Source organism: Siniperca chuatsi, linkage group LG10 (genome assembly GCF_020085105.1).
Source record: "Siniperca chuatsi isolate FFG_IHB_CAS linkage group LG10, ASM2008510v1, whole genome shotgun sequence".
In the NCBI taxonomy this organism is placed as follows: domain Eukaryota; kingdom Metazoa; phylum Chordata; class Actinopteri; order Centrarchiformes; family Sinipercidae; genus Siniperca; species Siniperca chuatsi.
In genome coordinates this window covers 29,485,930-29,510,174 of record NC_058051.1, presented here as the reverse complement: position 1 = coordinate 29,510,174, position 24,245 = coordinate 29,485,930, and the positions used below count along the sequence as shown (strand labels likewise).

At 40.3% G+C, this 24,245-nt stretch overlaps 1 protein-coding gene across 7 annotated transcripts; it reads right to left on the bottom strand.

Moving 5' to 3' along the window:
• Positions 1 to 275: 275 nt before the first annotated feature.
• On the bottom strand, positions 276 to 23,518 carry LOC122882624. 7 transcript variants are annotated; one of them, XM_044210198.1, is made up of 24 exons: positions 23,214 to 23,513; positions 19,646 to 21,183; positions 18,498 to 18,665; positions 18,053 to 18,151; positions 16,417 to 16,678; positions 16,274 to 16,336; positions 15,783 to 15,901; positions 14,147 to 14,284; positions 13,968 to 14,021; positions 13,554 to 13,661; positions 13,180 to 13,321; positions 11,145 to 11,663; positions 9,487 to 9,531; positions 9,026 to 9,105; positions 8,733 to 8,845; positions 8,434 to 8,617; positions 7,428 to 7,512; positions 6,458 to 6,603; positions 6,101 to 6,191; positions 5,747 to 5,895; positions 4,953 to 5,038; positions 4,512 to 4,581; positions 4,262 to 4,383; positions 276 to 2,704 (listed from the first exon to the last, which is right to left on the bottom strand). In XM_044210198.1, the coding sequence occupies exons 2-24, from the start codon at positions 21,131 to 21,133 to the stop codon at positions 2,485 to 2,487; spliced, it is 4,551 nt and encodes a 1,516-aa protein (XP_044066133.1). In that variant the 5' UTR covers positions 21,134 to 21,183; positions 23,214 to 23,513; the 3' UTR covers positions 276 to 2,484. The 7 variants fall into 7 exon arrangements, with proteins under 7 accessions (XP_044066133.1, XP_044066135.1, XP_044066134.1 ...); XM_044210200.1 differs by lacking the exon at positions 23,214 to 23,513 and adding an exon at positions 23,080 to 23,099; XM_044210199.1 differs by lacking the exon at positions 23,214 to 23,513 and adding an exon at positions 21,728 to 22,247.
• Positions 23,519 to 24,245: the final 727 nt, after the last annotated feature.

Sequence of the window (24,245 nt, the reverse complement as noted above, 5' to 3'; positions counted from 1 at the left end):
GAAGGTCTAAATGCTGTTTTAAAGCCTTCTCTACACTGCCAGGAATAAAATTCTGATATGGGTAAGAAATGAACCTGTTATTTAATTTCTTTTCTCACCTAAAAGTAGTCCAATTTAAATATAGCGAGCATAAAACTTAAAAAGAAATACAGAGGATATGACCTCTGTGTCCTCAATGATAGCAACAACCCTGTTTGCAAAGTTAAAAACCTCAACAACAGATAACAAACATCAGTTATGGGACACAAGTGAAATAAAGAAGCCATCCTGCGATATTTGGTTATTTATTTTATTTGTCTTGTCAAGTAAAAATCCCTTATTTTCATTCAATCGCTTGAACAAATATTCAATATGTATCTGGTACAGTACAGAGATGATGATCGTGGGCAGCACAGATGGGACGGTCACTTCAGTTTCCCCTCCACGCTTACCGATTCAACCCCGTCCTTCATACATTCATACCTCCGAATCCATGCCTCTGACGTTAATGTGCAAAAATACCGTACAGGCCGCTAAACTACACTTAAACCCCCTCACCCAAAAACTGTTCTCAAAGCCCATGTTCATGATACAATCATCAGTCAGAATAGATCACAGTACTCTGTATTAGTATTATATACAATAATCAGTCAATTAGGCCTGGTGCCTCAGTGATCAAAGATTATTCATCATAAACACTTTATCAGCAAAAAAAAAAAAAAAGCATGAAATATAAACATTTGGTATCTGTAGGAGACAAATATTAAAAAAGACAAGTTACATTCCTTACTGTAAAAAGTATTCTGTTAGACTGTGTGGTTGGTATATGGCCATGTGGCCAACCGTGGCATTGAATAATTGATAAATTGGCACCCGGTGATGGCGTCATCGTCATTAGTGCAAAGTGCATGCAGCTTCAGGACGCCAAGAGCCGAAATAGTTTTTCAACGGGTTTAAACTAAGTTACTTGTTCATTTGATAAAGTGAAATCTAAGTTTACTTTCTTGTCTTTCTTTACTTTGGGTTGCTGCGGCATATCCTATTTGGTTATTATAACATAGTTTAACACACACACACACACAAATAAATGACAGCATAGTCAGGCAATAACAATAACAACTGACAGTAATGATCCAGTTGAAACACACTGACATTGAAAGATTTAAGTTCAGTTTCCTTGACAAAGAAAAGGAACTTTTTAACAACAAACGGTGCAGGTGATTATTAGGCAGCAGCTAACTGTAATCATCAGTATGGCTTTGTTATTATTAGCACCACAGCAGCATTGAGACTCTGAGGGCCTTTGTGTCGATCACAGTTTTGTTGGTGTAAAAGTGGCAGTGCACACACACACACCTGTGCATACATACAGCACCAATGCAACAATAACAATCGATACCATCCTCCTAAATACACATAATAAATGTTGTACTCAATTACTTTCTACTTTTTAAGAGTTAAAAGAAAACAGCAAAAGATACAAAGATAAAACAAAAGGGATGAATAAAAAAGTTAAAAACTGATTAAAAAGGTTATTAAAGTCAGTGACTGAACTGTGGATGATAAGCCACAAAAACCTTGTTTCTTCTCAAATATCTGAATACTTTTATCTACACCGACAATTCAGTTAGTTTTGGCATTAGAAATACACAAGAAAAGCAATGTTGGTGCAGAATATACCGTTTTTAAAACTACAGTAGATGTTAATCTAATGAAAAAGTTCTGTTACTCTCCTGGAAACAACAAACAAATATTACAGTAAAGCAGCGAGACAGCTCTCAGTTCAACATGATTCACACTTAAAATGTAACGGTGGTGTATGAAAGACTAAAAATGTCTCTTTTTAACATCCACCATGCGAGCATTATTTCTTATCTATTTATTTAAAAATGGTAAAGAAAATCTCAAGTATATACGCTGTTTGTAGATGAATGTATAACCTTATGATATGGAATCAATATTCATGTTAAATACTAACGATACAAATAGTTTAGATGGTTACTGAGTACACAGCACTGGAGGAAATCAGCTGAATTTGATAGATCATCAAACCATTCATTTTGACCTTTGACATTGATAGACCGTCTCTCCTGTGCAAGTTTCTTGCACAGAATTAACCAGATGAAGGTGTAAAAAAGGTAATGATATATTACCAATCAGGGATGGGAAGTGTCTTTAAACTCCAGTGAGGGGAGAGGTTCAGGATGAAAAACCAAGAACTGGAGGGAGCATGAGCTGCCTTTTTCGAGAGTGGCTTTGGACGCCAAAGTGACTGTTGTGCACACAAACTGCATGTGCGGCACAATGCAAGAGACTCGAGTGCATTGTGGACAAAATGGCCCTGTGGCAGTGATCCACAAAAGCCTGTCTGTGAGCTCTGCTTTTTGAAAGTACTAGGAGACCATTTATGCTCCATCTAGTTCTTATATAACATGTGGTGGGGGGGAAAAAACCCTTCACACAAACCTCGACATACTACACAATGCAAAACATAACCAACCTCCCCTATCTCAGCTGCTGCAGTTCTGGAGAGGCGGGGGAGGACGGGGAGGTGGAGGAGGTGGACGTGGTCAAAGGAGGCAGCTCCTCACAGGCAAAGTAGTCCTTCAGGGGAGCGAAGAGGTGACGGATGACCGGCACGCTCCACGCCTTCCCCAGCACCTTCTGCCTCTGCTGCCGGTTCATGTTCCTCACGTCGGTGTAATGTTTGGGGAAACCAAAGATTCTGATGAAGAACGAGGGAGAAAATTTAGAGCTCAGATCAGTCGATTAGTCCTATCGACAGAAAATTAACCAGCAACTACTTTGATAATAGACTAATCATTTAAGTCATTTTTCAAGCAAAAATGCCAATTATTCTCTGGTTCCAGCTTCTTAAATGTGAATATTTGCTGGTTTTCTTAGTCTTTTATGACAGTAAACCAAATATCTTAAGGTTCTGGACAAAACAAGACATTTGACGACGTCAGCTTAAGCTCTAGGACATTGTAATGAACATTTGTCACTGTTTTCTGATGATTTATAGACCATAGATTAATCTATTAATCAAGAAAATAAATGCCGCATTAATTGATAATGAAAATAACTGTTAATTGCAGCAAATAAGGTGAGGTGGGGCTCAGAAGTGTCTCGGGGGGACAGTGATGTAGGGTAGGTCACCGGGACACTGTCAGAAAAATGGAAATAATGTTCGTTTTTCGTTTTTCTGTTGAACTGCCCACACGTATTTAGTATATCTGTATTTTTATGTGGTAAAAAAAATAAAATACCGATTGTTTCTATAAGCGTTCATTGTGTTCATACTAGGGATGCACCAAACATCGGTATCGCCTTGTTGACTGCTATCAGCAAATAGGATGACATTCACCGATGGCAGTGGCCGATGTTTATCTGTTGAGTTGCATCAATTTTGCGCTGGCTAAATTTGTCGTATAGCAGCTAAACAGACTTTTGAAGCTGTCAGAAGGTTATATTAAAGGTTGTTTCATAAATTTGTATGATTGAAATATAGTGTAATATAAGATAGTGTAATGAAGGGTTGAATGACTTTATAGCAGTTTATATTTATATAGTTTAAATAGTATTTTTTATAATGGAAGATTTCTTTGTTTCGCTGGCACAAAAGGGGGAATAAATAACAACAAAAACAAAATAAACAGCAGCAGAAAAACACTGGTATTGGCTAAATTGTTATTTTAATCGGTATCGGCCCAGACTTTTACAATCGGTGCATCCCTTGTTTATACTGTTTTAAGTGTTTTTGTTGGGTTGCTATCATAGACTGTATAAAATAGGTTGCTATCCAGTAGCTGCGCCATAGTGGGAACCCGACTATTGTTAGCAAGCTCCAGTGCAGCAAGTTGTAGCTCTAGCTGCTGCTAGAGAAGTTCATTAATGAGTTTTTCTAGATTAAGATGAACTCAGACACAAAGGTAAAGACTGACAGTTCAGTGGCAATAACCACTGTTGGTGATAGCTCAGTCTCTCTATAGGAAACTGACTGCTAGTCTGTCCATCCTGGTAAGTAGGAGGTTTCTGACCAGTATGATGGGGGGTGGTTGACAGCGGTCCAGTGTGGGTATAAGACGTCTGTTTTTATGTTTGCTATCTCTTCTCTGCCTACATTCAGTGCAAAAGCAGTCCACAGTTTCACTCATAATTCACTGACCAGAGTAACAGAGTCCACACATAAAACTTTGAAACAAAACCAGCACCTTTCCCTGCACACACACACACACACACACACACACACACTCTTGAACGTAATTATCACGATGCCTACTTCTCTAGTTCGGTGATCCAGAGGTTGTCCTCTCTGCCGTGCTGGAGGACAGGCAGCTGAGAGACATCTTTGCCCTGCTTCAGAGAGTTTGCATTGGTGGTGATCGTCCTCACCTTAGTGACCTGGAACAAAAACAGCATACAGTAGTGATTATTTGTGCCTTAACGAACATCGTAATCATAATTGTTTCGAACAAAGAAAGAAGACACATTAATTACGTAAAATAGAGGGACTGTGTTCAGTCACTGACCCTGGCTTCTCTACCGATCTCTAAACAGTCCTGGAGACTCAGCTTGTCGTTCTGGGAGGCAATAATGGGCCTGACGGGAGAAAAGCAGCAAACAAGCAAGAAAACTTTATTGATGAAATTTAAAAGAAAAACAGAAGTTACAAAGTGCCTTACAAGATGAAGAAACAAGAAAGAGGGAAGTAAAAGAGACTGAGAGGACAATATGTAAAAGCAGGAAGAAAGTTTACAAACCACAAAATATAGTTAGAAAGTCAAGAAAAAGCATCACAAACAACTGATTTGTCACACATCTATGGAGATTATGACATAAATAATTATACTTTTACTGATACCACTACTGCTACAGAACATTAATATACCACTCCAGTCAAAAACATCGTCAGAAACCATTAGTTTTGAGTAATTTAACCCTTATCAGTCATGATTAATTGAACGTCTGACCTGCTCATCCCTGGGATGTTTCCCCAGAAGTAACGAGCTCTGTGGGCCGGGCTAACTTTGACTGCATCCACCAGCACCGGGTTGCACTGTCGAGGAATCAGATAGCAGCAACATGAGTTTATAACATGTTAGTTAGTGAGAGAGAAAAACAGCAGTGCAACGAGGAATGAAGGAAGGAATGGGTGGGAAGAAAACGGGAAGGGAGAGGTAAGAGAGGAAAAAGTAACGGGATAAAGGAGAGGGAAGAAAAGAAAAGGAGAGAAGAAGATGATAAGACTTCAGGTGAAATTCAGGTGTTGCAGCAGCTCAAGGACAGAAAAAGGACAGATTAGAAGTATATAAAATAAAAAATAAGAATGGGAATTAAAATAGAAAATTATACAAGAGCCAACTCAAATTACAAGGCAAGCAGTACACATACATACAGAACCACGGCCAGTGTTGTACTTAAACTAATAGTGAAGTACTGTCTCAAGTGAGGTGACACAGTGGTGTGTTTAGTAGCAGCAAAGTTTAGTACATGTACAGTAAGAGTAATATGATACCACCTACTATAACAGCAAACACCAGAATAATATATAATATGATACTTGGTGTTTGTCTGTACTAATATAGAAATATAATAATGTAATAAAACAGCATATTAACATAATATGGGATATAAAATACAGTATAAGGTGAAATGTGGTAACATAGTATAACATAATATATAGTATATTATGTATATCAAGAAGAGGAGAGCACTCAAGATAAAAGGATCGACCGGAAACCAAACAGAACCGGACGGGGCGAACCTCGAGGAAGCGGCAGATGTTGACTTTGTCATGCGTGTTCATGAAGACCACGTTCTCAAACAGCCAGAAGAACGGCCTGGGGTCTTCCTCTTTGGGCTTCAGCAGCTGAAGGATGCGGTAGTAATCGAAGAACAGCCTGCCAGTGCCCTCTGCCGGAGAGAGGAGTGAATTACAGCAAAGAAGACAGGCCTCTGCCCTTCGATATTTGTACAAAATTATCAATATGACCGAAGCATTGCAGAGGCCAGCTGAAGCCAGAAATATTCTTTAAAAGCAGCACCTTTCCAGATGGAATATGTGACTGTTTGGCTTCTTAACTTGGTAATTATAAACACAATTTATGTATTTACGTACCATAGAGGCCTTTTCTGATTGGGTTGACGATGGAGAGGTCATTACAGGGGCTGCCACCGATCAGCAAATCAAACGGCCCCCACTGCTCGATCTTGATTGTCAAAGAGGAACAAGGAGCTGGTTTGATTCAGTATTGAGCTGTCACTGAACTGAACTGTCATTTCAGTCGAGCTGTATGGCATCGTCGCATGACTCAACACAACAAAAGACTTCAAATAAGAACAGGGGATTCAAATGGGTCAGATTTCAAAACACAGAGACATATGGTAGCAAGGAAGAAGAATACTGACATTATTAACTGCGTGTAAGGATGTGAATATATGCAAAAAGAAAAACAAGCAGCGTGTGTGAACATACGTGTTCCTGGGTGATGAACCGGGCGTCACCAACATGGATGATCTTGCCATCGTGGTTGACGGCCGCCACGGCGATTGAATCCTCGCAGACCTCTGAGGCAACATATTTCTCTACTTTGAAACCAAGATCCTTCAGCACCAGGTGGCCTGAAAAAAAAAATACAGACAGAAACACGTACATGCTGTAGGCTTCTGACATCAGGAAAGACTCAGTAGAATCATAATACAGTATAATCATAATCACAACTTGTTGGGTGACAAAAGTTTAGAAGACCAGAATAGTATCTCAGAGTAGCGAGGTCAGAGCAGAGGAGTGAGACCGTCAGAGCATCTGGTCATCAAACTCTGATTAATACAATCCTGCAATCGGCCTCCTTTCCCAAAAGCATCTTTAAGGCTAAGATGGTGGTAAAATACATCTTACAAACCTTCTTAAGTCTCAGAGGTGAGTCCCAACAGCATCGTAACTGAGGACACTCTGAGAAATCATCGTAGATTAACGCTAAGAGCATCTTAAGATTTCCTTCAGTTTCCTGATGGTGTTCCTCATGTTCCATAGCTTCTCTGTTCTTTTTATTTATGGTGCGTATGTTGTTTGCCAAACACAGATCTAATACAGAAATTATGACGGATTCACAATAGATAATGTGCATATTCATGAAACGTACAAGGAGCCGTCACTGCTTCGTTTTAGATTTCATATGAGCATAAGGGTTACGTCTGCCTCGAGCTTTGTTTTCATTCAGAACAATGCCAAGTATAAAACATTTCCTTGTGTCGTTCACAACGCACACATTGTGATGGAAGTATTTTTAATATTAGTCACCGCGAACAGCTGCCAAGATGCTCATTACGTCATGTTCATGCAAGTTCTGCTTAGGGAAACAAAATATTGAAATTTAACAGCATTCGTGGAAACGCTTTTAACTTAAAAAATCTATCGTTATTGGGGCCCGGGTCTGTGGACTCACCTGTCGCTATGCCATCGAACAGGGAGAGAACTCGAACTGGTCTGCGCAGGTTGGCAGGGATGGACGGGTAAACACGGTGTGGCTCCTACAGAGAAAAAAGGTCAAAACAATGTGGTAACGGAGCCGGTGTGATTCCTTATTAATGACATGACACCTGTATTTAGAAAAAAGGACTTAAGTGTTGTGTTTAGAAGATTAAGATCCTCATTTTGTCACTTGTTTGTGACATTTTGTATAAATACACTATGGCTAAATTCTTCTTAAGCGTATATAGTTCTTAGTACCTTTTACCTTGTTGTTTCAATGCTTATGTTTGTACACAGGAGATGCTCCTAATGTATACAACATTCTAGATATTCAAAGTTACTATTCTATGCATCTGTTCTTGTTCTTCCTTTTGCTGCTGTGACACTTCATTTTATTATTCCTATCTGAAATCTATTCCTTTTTATCCCCCCTGTATTCTGAAATCAGGTGGTAAAATAAGTAAAGATGTCAAGCTAAAACAAGAGCAAGAAAATAAGAGTACAGGTGCCAAGACCAGGATTCTAAGTGAAATGAAGTCCTGTGTTTAATAAAGCAACTGAAGCGATTAGTTAATTAATCAATTAGTCAACAAGAAATCAATCTGCAACTATTTTCAATGAAGTCATTTTTCAAGCAAATGCTGCTTTTCTCAGTTTTGTATCATTGTAAATTTAATATATTTGTATAATAAATAGCAGGACATGCAGATGAATTGATTATTGAAAACAATTGTTCATTGCAGCCCTAAAGCAATTTTTTATTTTTTTTTAATGTAATTCAACACTTCTAACACTGTTTTTATTACTAAGAATATAAACCTTACACAAATGATCCTGTCATTGCACGGTGAAGAATAAATATTTACACAGAGATTTAATGCTTGTAATACTTGAAAAATTGCACACTGAAAATATTTGAAGGTAGGGAGAGCAGGTGAGTTTGCACGGTTGTGAAAATGCATCTGTCGGCCGTCACTCACAAACTCCATGGCGCTGTTGTTGGCGAATAATTCCTGAACGCGAATGCTCCAGTCCTCTCTGGGAATCAGAGCACCGTGGGGTCGATGAGGCTGACACATGTAGCAGATCCACGGGTCCAGCAGCTTCAACGAATCAAATGTCCCTGGGCCGACGAGGATGTTCAGACAGTCCGCGCAATAAGATCTGCAAGTTTAGAAGATGAGGACAGAGGAGAGGTAAAAAGACAACTAAACAAAAGGACAAAACTGGGCTTTTTTATTTTAGATTTAAACGTAGAGAAAGGGATGAACAGACCAACCTGCAGCAGCTATCGTTGCCACACAGTATGACCTCCAGTCCATAGCAGCAGATGGTACAGTAGGACTGATATCCATCATCATCGTAACGATACAGAGTTTCTGTTAAGTTATCCTACAGGGACACAGAGAGCGTCACAGCCAGTGGTTAGGGACATTTTAACAGACTTATAGCAAAGGAGGAAATACAGTGTTGAGCTTAATACTTCAGTTTCACACATTCACAGTGCACTGAGGAACTCTCACTGTTGGTCACTGCTGGCTGTAACTTAATGAGAAGTTGATAATTTCTTACTTTACACTCCAAGCAGAGGCTGCCTTTAAACAGAGGGTGGAATATCTCAATTTTTTCAGTTCCACAACACAAACAGAAGCCTGCAGACACAGTACAGAGACAGATACAAATGGTAGGACGCAAGTGTGGAACGAATGAGTGACCTAGTAAGTGAAATTATCTATATGGATTAAAACAAAAAGTTTAACTATAGTTACATAAAACAATATGCTTGTTGTGTTTTACCATAACAAATGTGACATACTCATACTCCAAGAATCAAGTAAAAGCTTAATAAGAGATTCATTGAAGGATTAGCACTTCTTAAAATACTGTAAACACAGTCACTAATCAACTAACTGATAGGAAGTGAGTGATCAACATGATCATTTCACTATTTACTACCTACAAAATCAAATATTTATGCATAAAATGGGATGAATTTTGAATTAAAATGACATACAACATGCCCAAACACTCACCTTCGATGTCCAGTTTGGTGTCCATGATCCTGCGAATGGTCTCCTCTGCGAGGAGAGAAACAACTGAATAATAATGGATTGCTGTGTCATCAGTAACTCAATCGATAACTAAAAATGAACTCTGATTTTCTTGGCAATTTTATGTAAAGCACTTTGAGCTGCATTCAATGCAGGAGAGGTGCTGTACAAATAAAGTTTAATATTATTATTGTTAATTCTTTCTAACTTGTCATAGTGTATTTTCAATCGAGTTTACTTTGCACAAATTCCAAGCTGGCAATAAAATCTGTTGCTTTGAGCAGCTGACTCAATTGAATATCACAGGTTTGATCCCATTAAGGGCTCCAGGGGGCCAGCTGTTCACCAGCTGTTCAAACTTAGCCTATTTATAACGCACGTGTTGTACATAGTGAATATTTACGCATTGCTAAATTATGTTGCACCACACAAACTAGTTGCGTAGAGATAAGTTGTTACTAAATATTTGCACCCAGTAATCAACTGAGAAAGCTAACGTACGACCCATTTCGACCGAAGAGGTAACGGGGTATGGTCGACATATCTGACGTGAAAATGCTGCTTATAATGTTGTAAATGTGGAAGATTTTAAATTTCACAAAATAACATCAAATTACAAAACTTTACGCTTATAATGTTAGAATAAATGAAATTTGGTTAGGCTAGTTGTAATTGGAGAGTTCTCACACAACCTAAACTGTATGAATACTACAAACACAGAAACTAACATATTTCTGTGTATGCATGTGTAAATAAAACTGTCTGATCTTTCGTTTGGCCCCTTAAGGTGCCGAACCGCTCGAAATTGCCACCGAGCGCGGTTACCGCTGACCTTTCAAAGCGCAGCCAATGAGATAACAGCTTTTTTGTGACGTAGCCAGAAGAGACACATGCGAGCAGTGGAGGCAGAGAGTGATGGAAGAAAAACTCATATTCTGTGTTTCACAGTTCCCTGAACTCTACAACACAACATTAAAAACAAACCACGATCTCGCCAGGAAAAATAATGCATGGCAAAATGTCAGCATGTTTGTGAATAGGCATATAGTTTACGAATTTAGCTAAATCCAATGCTAAAGTTAGCTTAGCTCACTTTTTGATGACGTATGCTTGCACTGCGCTTTGCCTCTGCAGGTGTCTGCACTATGCTCTGCGCCCAACCTCACGGTGAGCGAAGAGCTTATCATCGGAAGGCAGCTTAAAGAAGTTTGTTACAGCTTGTGATGCTAATAACTTCCTGTTTACATACAGTTGATTGCTTTTGATTGGACATCACTAGCAAATGATTTACACAGTTAGTAAGTAGTTACTGGCTCCTCAAGTTCCTTAAGTTTTATGTTGTTATGCCTAATTTAGTAAATCACTAGTTTGAAGCTAGCTAGTAGTTACTAAGAACAAACTTGGATAAACGACTTGGTGGTGCAATCACATCCAGAGCAATACACCAATCCTTCAACATGGTCACCACAAGAATCTAGATCCATGTTGTACATTTGCGTACCTTGTTGACCATCTTGTGATTTGATTTGTTTCTCAGTCATTTGAAAACGTTAAGACTGCTCAGTTTGGAATTCTTCAGAAGTGTTTCATGTAATTCAAATGCATATGTTTTAATAGCAGAATTAAGTTCTGTCTCGTACCTCTGAGTTTTTGGTCGGGCTGTGTGTAAACGCTGGTCGCCTGGTTGACCTTATTGTAAGCTTTGGCGTAGGTCCTCTTCTTACACGGCACAAAGTCTGGCGACATGTCATCATCAAATCCATCAATCAGACTGCTTTTCTTCTTCTGACCCTTCCCTCCTTTCCACCCTCCCTTACCCTTCCCTCCCCCCCAGTCATCTTTCTCTCCCTCCCATCCTCCCTTCCCTTGTTTCCCCGTCTCTGCTGCCCATCCTCCTCTGGATCCCTTCTCCTTCATGACACCTTTAGTGCTCTTTTCTGCTAAATCGAATGCTTCTTCACACGCAGTTTTTCCACCTCCACCTCTGGGGGAGGACTTGTCTATAGAGTGGCACGACAGTTTGTTCAAGGAGACAGCCACGTCTTTCAGCTCGGGGCCGATGATGTTGCTCTTGCTGCACATCGGGGAGTCATGAGAAGATTTGGCTTTCAGGAAGAGTTTCTTCTTCACCTTTGGTCTGTTATTTGTTTTAGTAACACCTGGACAGAAGACAGTCATACATGTGACCCTCAGATATTTTACACAACAGTAAAGAACAGTTTAGTACAGATATGTACAATCTGTAGATCATCTCCTGTCTTACTTGCATCCATTTTAGTCTGTGTGTCTGTTTTTCTTTACTTCAAGGATGCCAATTATTATCTGGCTTCATATATTTGTTTTCTCTGTGAAGGGCTGGCTGTGCATGCATGCTCCTTATACTCGTCTAAGCTGTTAGCTTAGTTCTTAGCTGTCAGTTCTGTTGTGTTTAAGAACTAACTGTGAGCTTGAGCTGAAAGTTGGGACTCTAGGAACACTATAGAGAGCCGAAGTGAAACCAGAACTTCTGAGTACTCTTCCAGAAGTGAGATGACCTCATGTAAAATCTCATTGACATTTGCAATAATGCCAAATTACTGAACAACCTGCCTTGGAAACATAACCTTACTCAACAATATGTTGTGTGGTTCACTCCATATATCTCTTTTTTAATCTAATATTGTTGTTTATTTAACATTTCTGGTTTTAGCTGCCTCTAATGAACACCATTTCCAATAAACCCTAGATTGACAATTGCGGGTTCAACGTCACCAGCTTGACAGAATCATGTGTCCAAGGGCAAGCTAGTTTTAAAATAAAATTTTAAATATATTAGTTATTTTAATTGCCGCACTTTTTGTTGTATGCTAACAAATTAATCATTGTTTAACTTCAAAGATCACAACAGTTTAAACTTCTAATAGGAAGTGCTGTAATAGATGCTTATTTATTTTAGATTATGGAGAGTAAACTCCAGGAACACGCTTCATTTGATCAGAAAAGGCAAAATGAAAAAAATGAATGAGATACTGCATTAAATTACAGCAGCGGGACAGAGGCCTGTAGCTGACGTCCAGACTTCAGCTCTATAATGCAACTGAGAAATGTGTATTTAATATACAACAAGAGCATTGAAACAGATACATATGAATGCTTCAAATCCATTTAGTACCTCTGAGTTTACATCTGAGAAAGACTAATTTTACAAAAATTTGAATGATGGTAGTATCAGACCTTTGTGGTGGAAACTCATAGTTAAAACTTATGTTTTGTGTTCATAATAATATCATTATCATCTTTGTTCATGTGCAACGATATTCTTGGTTTTGTATGATGCAGCATATGATGACCGTGCACACTGTTCCCTAGAGACGTGTCTGATGAAGATAAACAAGCCACGGGGATGCTGTGACATCAAATAGATAATCAGACGGTCAAGAGGAGTGCGAGCAGGATCTGCTGTAATTGGTGCGTGAGGTTACAACCCTCTATGATGATGATGATGTACAAATACTGAACTGTATGCTTGTGTGATTTCAGTCGCTTTGCAAACCAATTCAGGTCTTTATTCATTTCAATAAAAAGGTCTTCCTCCAAACTTTTGAATTCAACCACACCTTGTTCGCACGTCGTTTCACACCACAGTGTGAAAGTAATGAGTAAATCTATTCAGGCTCCTAAATCAGATATTCATACCATTCGTGGCAGCCCCTGGTTTGAGTCCATCTGGCCCTGTGGGTTGAAAGCCTCCAAAGGCCCAGTCTAACATCTGTTTCAGCAGCTCATCTCTGTCTTCAAGACTTGCAGAAAACTGCTTCTTACAACGTAGAGCTGCCTCCTGATAGACACGGACATACACATGTAAGCAGGAGGACAAATATGCATCACATCAACACTTTCTAAGTTCAGGTTTGAATTTGTCAATGGAGTCGGATTGGGGGGGGATTTGATCTGTTGGAGTAAATTTGATCCCACAGACAGGTATGTTGTCTGGGCAGTTAAAACAACAGCCACTTTTCTTTTAACTCCTGTTTATGTATATCAGAAAATACACAGAGACACACACAGACCTGCAGGGACAAGAAGATGGCTTCTCGGTAGGTGACGAGGATGGCGAAGGAGTTGGCACTGAAGTGCTGGGCGAAGGCAGCGAATGGTTTCAGAGCCTTCATACAGACCTGGAATCAGAGCCAAGGAATCAGTGCAGTGAATGGAAATACATATAAAGAATAATTATATATCAATTACGTAGCAGCAAAAAAAAAAAAAAAAAAAAAAACATGGATGGCAATGTGTGTACAAATTTCAATCCCAAACTCAACAAGCAACAAGATATTCCACAATGATCATTCAAAAGCAGCTCAGGAAAAGGTTTTTAAGCTGTATCAGAAAGATTTTAGGGATTTAAACAGTCACTTTGGTCATGTTTGCAACTGTGGCTCAGGCCTTCATATTAATATATAGTGAGTGTTGTAATTGCTTGCCAGGGACCTGTAGAGAAACTGGGTACTCATCTGGTACAGAACGAACAGAGGGATCTGGTGGTGAAAATGTGGCAACATTACTGCATTGTCACCACGTATATGAAGCATTTATGTACACGATTATGTACTGCACTGTGTAAACTCAGATTCCCTGAATTTCACCCTCATATCTGACTCACCCAGGAGGACATCCTCTGTCCGTACCACTCCACCATCCTCTTCCCTGGAAGTTGAACCTCTCCCCTGCAGGGGACGATGATGGCTGGCCAGAGGGAGAAGCCTTCCACCTGACCCCAGACCAGCTCCCCCGTCGCATCCTGTACAACACACACACAAGATGTTGAAGCATAAATACTGACAGTTTCTAACATTGTATATAAAAACATTTTTCTGAAAACCCACGAGTGATGCAGTTCCTTTCTGTTTTGACCTGTAATCAAAGCACTACACCCCCACTGAGTCAATGAGTGTAATTTTAATACTGCAAGAACAGTGTCTAAGAACGACTAGAAGAGATATTAGGGATAACGGGATACTTTTCTCACGTGTTGGTGGAGACCAAAACAGAGCTAAGAGGAGAGTGAATATTGGACTTACACTTGTCAGGTGGACAGAAATGTGACTTCAGTGGGATGATAACGTTTCTCTCTCTCTGCTGCATGTGTAGGTAGGCAACAGTTTGCTAAAATGTTTTTCTGTCCCTGTGGTAGAAGATCGACTAACACCGCTTGAAGTGTGTAAAGTAAAGCTTGTAAGTGCATCTCCACAGTATTTTCTGAACAATCTCATCTCCTACGTCGATTTCACACCTCCAGTTCAGTTCATTTGGTCAAGACCGAGGAAAATAATTACTGAAAGCCATTTACACAAGTAACGCCTTAGAGATTTCCTGTTTCGACTACGTTAATATGCGCGTTAACACATAATATCTAATAACTGAGCATTATTAGTCGAGACACACGTGCACGGGTGTTAGCATGGTTACCAAATGATCTTGCATTAATTTATAGGGCTGCAACTAATGATTATTTTTATTATTGCTAAATCTGCCAATAATTTTCTTGATTAATCCATTCGTTTAGTCTCTAAAATGGTAGTAAAATCATAACAATTTTCCAAAGTGATGCTTTTAAATCCTTTTTTTTTTGTCCAGCCGACAGTCCAAAGCCCAAAGATATTTCTCTGACTATCATATATGACAAAAAAAGTCAGAAAATCTTCACATTTGAAAAGCTGGAAACAGCGAATGTTTGGCATTTTTATTGAATGAATCGATTATCAAATTAGCTAAAGATTAAAACATTTTTTGACTAACTGATTAACTGACTTATTGTTGCAACTCTAAATATATAGATAAATATTTTCTTGACAGTTCATGATCAGCATACGATTCAATAGTAGCCTTGAATTCATGCTAAAATCACATATCTACTCTTGCAAAATCCTGTGGTCGGTCTGCTTTGCTTTCCAAGACCAAGACGCCCCTTTTCAGGCGATCTCCGTCCGGCTGTTTAGTCCGCACCAGGCTTTGATTGACAGCTTTCAGACCAGCATAAATGAATTAAACCAAATAGGCAAAGTCACCCTTACATGCCACCAAACTACTGTGATGACATCTTAAGGACCAAAACTGTGTTTTTATACTTACATGAATGAGAATGTCAGAAGAGATAAAAATCATAAATTCGTGCATTTTTAAACATTAGCCGCTGTAAACATTTGAGAATAAAACATTCTGTTTAAAATATAATACACATACTGTATGGATGTAGTAAACTACTGGTTATAACACTATGCTAATTTAAATATCCTTACAGTAGATTTTATCAGCAGTTCTGCTGAGTCGGGTGCTGTGCTTGTTGAAACCATGCAGTCATCATCATCATCATCATCGCCCACAACGAAGACGGTCTCTGCCTCCGGAGTTCTTTGACCTGCAAAACGGTGACAATGAGCCACTGCACGATAAATTCTGCTCCTGTTCATCTTGAAGCGACTCACTGTGGTGTGAGCACCTGTCGACGTCACCGTGTTGCGAAAACTATTCACAAATGAATTAAGACCATGTGTAATTTTTATAGAAAATCCAATGCTCAAGTATTGTGCAGCACTGGGTTACAAGATGCAGCGTCTGCAGCACCTTCGTTAATGCAGCTTAAGAAGGCAGCAGGCCTCTGTGGTCGATGAATTTAAAGATGACGACTCAGGTACTGTTCACATCACTGTTACCCTACAATAAATGTCAATAACTTATTATTATTTCTCATTCTTTTACTAGATTATTAACAATATTACACATTTCTTACTTTCTGCCTTTATTAGTGTGCTGGTCCGAAACATTTTGGACTCTTCGGTGACATCAACCACATCTGATAAAAATAAAACACACAGTCACATTGGTTGATATCAGCAACAACATTTGGAATTACTGCACACCTGACAGTCTTACCAGAGGAATTGTCTGTGTAGTCTGAGTCATCCGGATTGCTATAGTGTTTGGAAGGAATATTTAAACCGGGTTTGGCCACAAAACTGTCACAATCCTCTGATGAAGTCTCTCCAGCTTCCTCTTCTTTCTTCTTGCCACCATTACCTGCCTGGACAGGTAGTTTTCTTCTGCAGATGCGGGGTCTTCCAGCCCACCTGCCCGGCTGAGGTGAGGCTTTGGAGGTTTCCTTGCTGTCAAGAAGACCCTTGGTGCTGCTGAACACCTTGAGACAGGAGCAAATACACATAAATGAAAGTCTCCACAAAAATACATAACTAAGAAATGAAAGAGCACAAACAACACAAATGCAATTGGATGAATTTTCTAGTCCCTGATGTATGCTGTACCAGTGCTCAGGAAGACGTAAAGTATACAGGCACAGACACAAGAAGCTGTTTAGAGGCAAAGGAACAAGGACATATAGATGCTGAGGCTGTCACTTTCTATTTGAAATTCGAACTACCATTAAAACGTAATAATCTGTTCGAATTTAAAAGTCTCACGAAGAACAGGCTACGTGGGTTGCAAGCAAATCAATTTGAACAAATGATGTGTTTTGAAAAAGTGACAGCCCTACTAGATGCAACGACTTGTGATACAAAAAGATAAAATGTCACAGTTACATTTAAAGATGACCTTCTAAGGTAACTGTCACTAATAAACAACAGTCTGGTAAGCTTGTAAGATGTACAAGCCTCCTCAGAATTCAGCCTGGTCATCTTCAACCTGTTTTTGAAATCTAGATCTGGGGCCATATTCCCAAATATCCCGAGGCTAAAAGTAGCTCCTAACTGGTGGAGTTGGGAGAAAATAAGTCCAGCATTTTTGGTCTAAGAGTAATTCACAAAGTATTTCAGCTCTAAAAGCAGCTCCTCAGTCTGTGAGATATTAGAGGAAGTCCAGAGGACTCATGAGTCGCTGAGAGCTGCCAGTAATGTGCTGCAGGTACTGCATCTCATCACTTCAGTGTTTAGTAAAAATACAAGGAACTTCTAATCCATATTTTGATGGCGGCCATTGAATAAGTATTCAATTGGCTCTCCAACCAATCGAAACAATCCAACAACACCCCAGATGACCCCGATTTGTTTGACATGTTCATTAAGTGTACATTAAATAATCACCGACTGTAATAAATACATAAATAAAGCCGATTTCATGGCCATCGCTGGCCAGAATCGTGACATCCGAGTATGATGATTTGTTTTGTCATCTGGAAAAATATCCCATGCTGGTGGTATTTGATGCCAGATGCAATCTACTTAAGTCAATATTTTGTTTGTCTATTTGTTCCTCACACTCCCGTGTATTGATGAATATTTTATTTCACATTTAGTGACACAGACCGGTCACCTGTCAAACACCAATCACTGAGGACATAGTGAGGAAGTTCCCGTCCACGGCAGCTGGGTCAGCCCCGCCCCCTCTCTTAGCTCAGGAGCTGTCTCAGTTCTGTACTAAAAGTTGCTCTCAGCAGCTTAAGAGGAAACTCTTGGTTAGGAACTTTGAGTGCCATTTAGGAGGACTCCTAGTGGTAAGATAAGATCCTTTTGTAAGCCAACCCGTCAGCTTCCTGAATAGGTTTTTAAACACTCACCTTAGCAAACACCTGCGTCCTGCATAGAGAGCTTGGCAGGGCCAGGAGGGTCAGGAGGAGTCTATGCAGAACAGAGTACGGTCTAATGCTACGCAACATCTGTACAGACAACACAGGGAACTCTTGTAATGACATTTGATATTCAATAGCAATGTTGCTACAGCAGCTACTGAACTAGCACTTTATCTACATGGAGTTTACCAGTATTAAAAAAAATCATAATGAAAGCTGTGTATCTTAGAAAATGTGTTATCACTCAAGGTAAGAGATTAGGTAGGTACATTTCTAATACTGTGACTGCACAGAGAAAACATTTATTACTCATTTAGTTCCTCCTGACGAGGATTTTTCAGGACAACACAGGTATTGATTCCAGTAACCAGACAGTTAGAAATGTCATTCAATAACCGTTAGGCAACCTTGATCAATCGCGTTGTCGGTTTACCTTTGCCCAGCAATGACCTTCTCCTGTTCCACTCGCCTGTTCCTCCTTTGCTGCCTTAATGACATTGAGATAGTCGCATGCCAGTTGATGTTGTTCTGGAGACCCAGCTTTACACAGACCCAGCTGAACCCCCAACTCCAACAGCACACGCCTGGACAGTTTACTATCCTGAAGGGAAAACACAGATATCACAAGTAGCAATACACAGATTGGTAGGAATAGATGATTAAGTCAAGCATAACGTTAGAAACTCTTTTCAAATTGTTACATACAATACTGTACACAACCACTGAGGAACGTCAGTTCCCAAAAAGTCAAATAAGCCCTTTAAAGTTACACAAGACGACTTAACGTGCCTCCAACTGTCAGCAAGAGATAAGGTATACAAAGTGAGCTTTAAAGGCCCCAAATTCCTGTAGAATGGTATCATTAAACTAAACACAGCACACTCATGATTAGAAATAGTTCAAAATGTTGGGAAAATACGCTTATTAAATTTTTGGGGGCGAGTTAGATGAGATTAATATTAAACACCTGTCCATTAAATATAAGGCTACAGCCAGCAACCGGTTAGCTTAGCACAAAGACTGGAAATAAGGGGGAAAGGCTAGCCTGGCCCCGTCCAATGGTAACAAAATCTGCCAAACAAGCACCTCTTAATCTCACAAATTAAAAAAGGTTATATATCTTGTTTATTTCATCAAAACCAAAGTTTTAAAATGACAAGTCGCTGTTTTACTGGGGGGGATATGTGTTGGACTATTTCTTGGCTGGGAGCAGTTGCCTGGCAACCAGCAGAGAGTCCAGGAAGTTACTGCTTTGTGCCAAGCTAAGCTAACCAGCTGCAATGTAATGTTGGTATATCTGACTGACTTTCTTTGGATAGTGCTCACTCACTGCTGTTCATAAGTTTGTGATATTACTCTTAAGTATTAAACTGTCACTTCCCATGGGACACAGACGTATACATCTTTCCACTCCAGAAGTCCAATTTCGCAGTGCCTCAATTTCTACTGCATCCCCGCTATGATTTAGTTTATTTTTTTTATTTCTACATTCAAATCTGCCTAATGCAGGTTTAACAAATATTAAGCCATAGCTGGCTGCATGAAGTCTCACTTAGTATAACAGAAGAAAGAACTTCTTACATTGATATTTTCAGGATGTTTCAGCACTTTGCCGATATTCCTTAGTGCCACATCTCCAAGCTGCTTAGGAATACTCTCTACTAAACTCTGTAGTGCTGCTTTATAGAAATCCGCCGCATCCTTCAGGAAGTCCCTCCTCTCCTGTTCCCTCAGATCCACGTCAGCCGTGGCCCACAGGAAGTCTCTGGCACGAGAGCCTACGTTCACCTCTGTTGTGGGGAGCAGCTTCATCTCATTGTGGAGGACATGCAGCTCTCGCCTCCTGAGAAAGCTCTCGGCGACGGAGGGCCGGAGGAGACTGGCTGCGTAGGAGTGAACCAGCATGGAGGTCAGCTGGAGCTCCACTGCCACGTCCGCTGTGCCGTACTGCTGCAATTCTTGGAGAGCTCGGAGAGGCTCCAAAGTTTGGGAGAGGAACAAAAACTTCAGCTTGACTTTATGATCCATCAGCTGGGCTCTGATCCGGTCAGCATCCTCTGCTTGCCTCAGTGACTTAAAATAGTCCACTAAATCCCTCCAACTGCTGACCATCTTCTGCACAGTATTGATGATAAATAAACACTGTGCAGAGATAGAATGGGATGGGTTATAAGGCTTTGCATCAGCAAATAGCTTCTTCAGACTGTCATTGACAGAGGGGCAGGTGGAGTAGTGATGGTGGATGTCTCTAACCAGGTCGACCACGCAGCGAAAGGAAGCCAAGAGTCCGGCCTGGCAGGCTCTTCCTGCTATCCCAGAGAGGCCGCAGAGTGACACTAACCCAGGGTTGAAAGCCTGGAGCTGGGATACAAACACCTGGCTCACCCCCAGGTGTGGAGCGTTACAGTAAAACACGGCAAGGTTGGACAGAGGAAGGCCAAGTTTCTTGAGCGTCTCAATCAGAAATTGCGCATCAGCGTGCGTGCCTGTGATGGTGTCAGTGCTCGTGTCCGCTGAGGTCGGTGGATCAAAAGTGTCAACAGTCATCTCCAGAGCGTGCAGCAGCCTCACCACACCGAACCCAGAGCTCTGGTCGAGGTAGCCAATCAGGACGACACTTGCACTCTGTCCTCCACCCAGCTCCACCCCCACATACAGGTAGAGGCAGTAGGGCGAGCGATAGCAGGCCTGGATGATGTCTCTGGGGTGGGTGGGACTCAAGACGGCGGGAACTGAAGGGCCAGAAACCTGAGTGTCTGTACTTGTATTGAAGTTTGAGTTTGCGTCCACATTGTCACTACAGTATCTTCTGATGAAGCGCAATAAAGTATCACTGCTGTATGAACTACTCCCTTGATTTCCCTCGTCTACTGCTGCTTCAGCTTGCTCCACCCTCTTTATCTGCTGTGGCTGTACACGCTCTTCCTTCACTCGTGTCTCCATTTTCTGCTCCATCGTCACATCCACCACATCATCGTCGCTGGATATAAACACTACCACGTCTGCGTTCCCGTTCAAGTTCTCCCTTGTTTTTTCTTTTCTTGGTTCTTCCACTGTTTTGGCCCCCATCTTCACAATAATCTCCAGTTTCTGGTGCGGGGTCTGGGAGGAATGACCATCTATAATGGGAGTAAAAAGACACTGAGCACATTTAAATGCAAATAAGTGCTTTACAGACACGTAATAATGCTGGCTTAAAAAGGGAACAGTTCACCCCAAAATCAAAAATATAAACATATTTTTCCTCTTAGCTGTAGTGCTATTTATCCATTTAGATTGTTTTTGTACCGAGTTTTGGAGATATCGGTCGTAGAGATGTCTGCCTTTTTTTAATATTATGGGACTATATGGAGCTTGGCTTGTGGTGCTCAAAGCAGCAAAATAAATAAATAAACCATTTGAAAGACACAACAGCAATGTCTCCAGAAATCATGACCCTGACCATGAAAAACATCTGCCAGCAACCACGTCTGAAAGGGGGCAACATGCCTACTGGTGACCAGTCCAATAGATAGTAATAATATGAAAAGAAATTGGTAATAGAAACAGAATAATCATAAAAATAACCAGTAACAACAAAAGAACATAACTATGAAAATAACAATGACAGAGAAATGCGTATGTAATTTTACTGCTGTGATTATAATACTGCATGTTACATACATTACAAAGTAATAACAGCAGAGCTCTGAGAGTTGACCTCCGTTTTTCTGGCGAGCTCGGCGTTTTGTTGTATCTCCTAATTAAAGTAAAGTAGCACGTGTCCAAAATCTTTTTACTTCGAATTTCGCGCTACGGACTGCGACGTACGTTCAAGTCGCAATGTTATGACATAAGTACGTACCGCGCGGATCACGGATGTATAATACGAACTTCTAATAATGCATCCACGGGGCAGCTGCAGTACTCGTGCTGCGTTCAGGACAGCTCGGAACTCGAAAATCTCCTTCCTACCGGTGAATCAAATCAATCTACCCCGCGCTGTGAGGAAGCAGTTGTCTGACGTCACACAACAATGGCAGCACCGTGGAAGTGCACATTGTAAATCAACTAAAAGACAACCTAAAGTATATTTGCCTGTATTTAATTCAAATAATACACACCATCTTATCATGAAACCTATCCTGCGTGTTAATTGATGTCACCAATGTTATTAGGTAGCTGGTTACGGTAAATAATATCTGAAAGGCATCTTCTCTGCACAACAGTTATTCGGGGAAAAAATGTGAAAACATTATGAAATATACAACAGCTTGTCAGGTGTGTTTTTTTTTTTTTTTTTTTACGTTTGGCGTTGTGCACCTGGAACGCTTGGAGGTGGGAAGATGGAAATTCCGACCTCGGGCTGTGCTTGAATGCAGCACTAAACGTAAAAAGTATGCGATTTGGAACGCAGCCACAGAGGCCGTTCCCGGGAACTGACACGGGGTCAGATTATACACCGGTGTCATAAATGACGTGAAAGATTAAAAACCGAACTCAGATCAGTTGTTCACAGCAAGCTCTACAACATTGGCCGAAAGAGAGGCCATGATGGAACGTTTTACTGCCAACAGGCATATGGGACGATGTAGGCTCCAAACAATACCACATAAACAATGAACCTAGAGCGCTAGCTTTTAACAGCTAAAGTAGAATAGCCATATGACGTTAACATAACTTGCACAAAGTAACTTTTATAATGTTATAAACTTAAACGCTGGCCATATGTCAAAGATTGTATCGATAAACCTGTTCGGTGCGACGTAATTACGCAAATGCCCAAGTCACTCCGCTAGTAACGTAAGCGTTAACCGTTAACAAAAAAAACATCTAAAAGTTAAATCAAATGCAGACAGGCGCTAGCTAGCTTATATAAAAGTATTGCGATTTAGCTAAATTACTGTATTTGGGGAACGAGTTTAGCTAAAGTTTTAATAAATTAAACAACTAAAGATATTAGCCGGTGCGGCTACATAACGCAAGCTAAAACAAGCTAACATAACTTTACAGCGCTACAACGTACGTTAACTTACAACACGGCGGAGACACGGAGCGCGACTACGACGCACAGTTGCGTTAACAAACTTTGTTATGTATAAATAACTGGGAAGCTTAAATCTTTGGCAAACATATTCACAATACAGTTGGGAAAACATCGTCTACTCACCCTCTCTGTGTTGTTCTTTGTGGGTATTTAAACTATCGCTAACAGACACGACAGCCCCCCGACCACCCACCCCTCGCTCCCGGCTCGGCTAACGTTGCCGCTCCGCCAGTTCACTGTTCTTAAAACTGGTGTTAGGCGATGTAACGTAGCACAAAGAGCTAGAAATACAATGAAATTACTAGTCAGCGTTTATTAATCTGATAGTGATCAGAAAACAACGTCAAGTAACAGCTAACGTATATACTTAGCTAACAACCAAAGTGTGAATGTCACGATTAAACAACTGTGTTAGCATGCTGAGCTAAGTAGGCTAAGGTTAGCAAGATTTCCTGGGTAGCTTTTGTAGCTAACTTTATGCAATGTAGCTAACTTGTAGCTAACTTAATGCATTAGCCGCTAGCCCGAAATACACAGCGCTAATCATTTAGGCGATTATTACAGTGTTTAATTGCAATATTTTACTGTGTAATTGTTGACATCTTCACCAAAATAAACAAAAAAAAACAGACGCACACTGCCCTGCCCTCACCAATATTGAACATCAAATAACATACTGACAGAAAAGAGTTGGTGGAGTGTAATAAAGTGATGGATAACTTTATTTTTGGTGAAAATTGGTGAATTAATTTATTATAAAGTTGGTCCGTCATCTGAGGCTTCAGCTACAAACTTCTCCAAAATCTCCGCCAGACTGTCGCACAGCCAACCAAACTTCTCTTACTCCACATTATAACTGCCTGTCACTGTTCCCTGTCTTTGACAAGGCCAAACCACATAAGATGTAGTTAATTAATAACTATAAAGACCCATTTCCAGTCTCTCTTTCCTCTGTGTAACACCAGAGAGAGTAGTTGCAGTCAGCACACAGATTTAATTAAACCAATTGTTCCAATCCCAGGTTGAACTAACAGGCTTATTCCTCATTTACTGCCTCCTCATTCTGGTTTTGCCTTAAATTGTGCTGAAACTACTCCAGGTAGCCAATGTTTTCTTCAGTTTTTGTTCTGCTCGAGCGTCACCGATTGATATTAC

What these genes read in the sequence shown, in the direction of transcription:
- LOC122882624 (XM_044210198.1), bottom strand. Translation starts at nt 21,133, where the DNA reads ATGGGGGCCAAAACAGTGGAAGAACCAAGAAAAGAAAAAACAAGGGAG. An exon ending in ACAACAGCGCCATGGAGTTT is followed by an intron (nt 7,513 to 8,433) that starts GTGAGTGACGGC and finishes TTTTCTCTGTAG; the next exon opens with GAGCCACACCGTGTTTACCC. An exon ending in AACATCCCAGGGATGAGCAG is followed by an intron (nt 4,582 to 4,952) that starts GTCAGACGTTCA and finishes TTCTCCCGTCAG; the next exon opens with GCCCATTATTGCCTCCCAGA.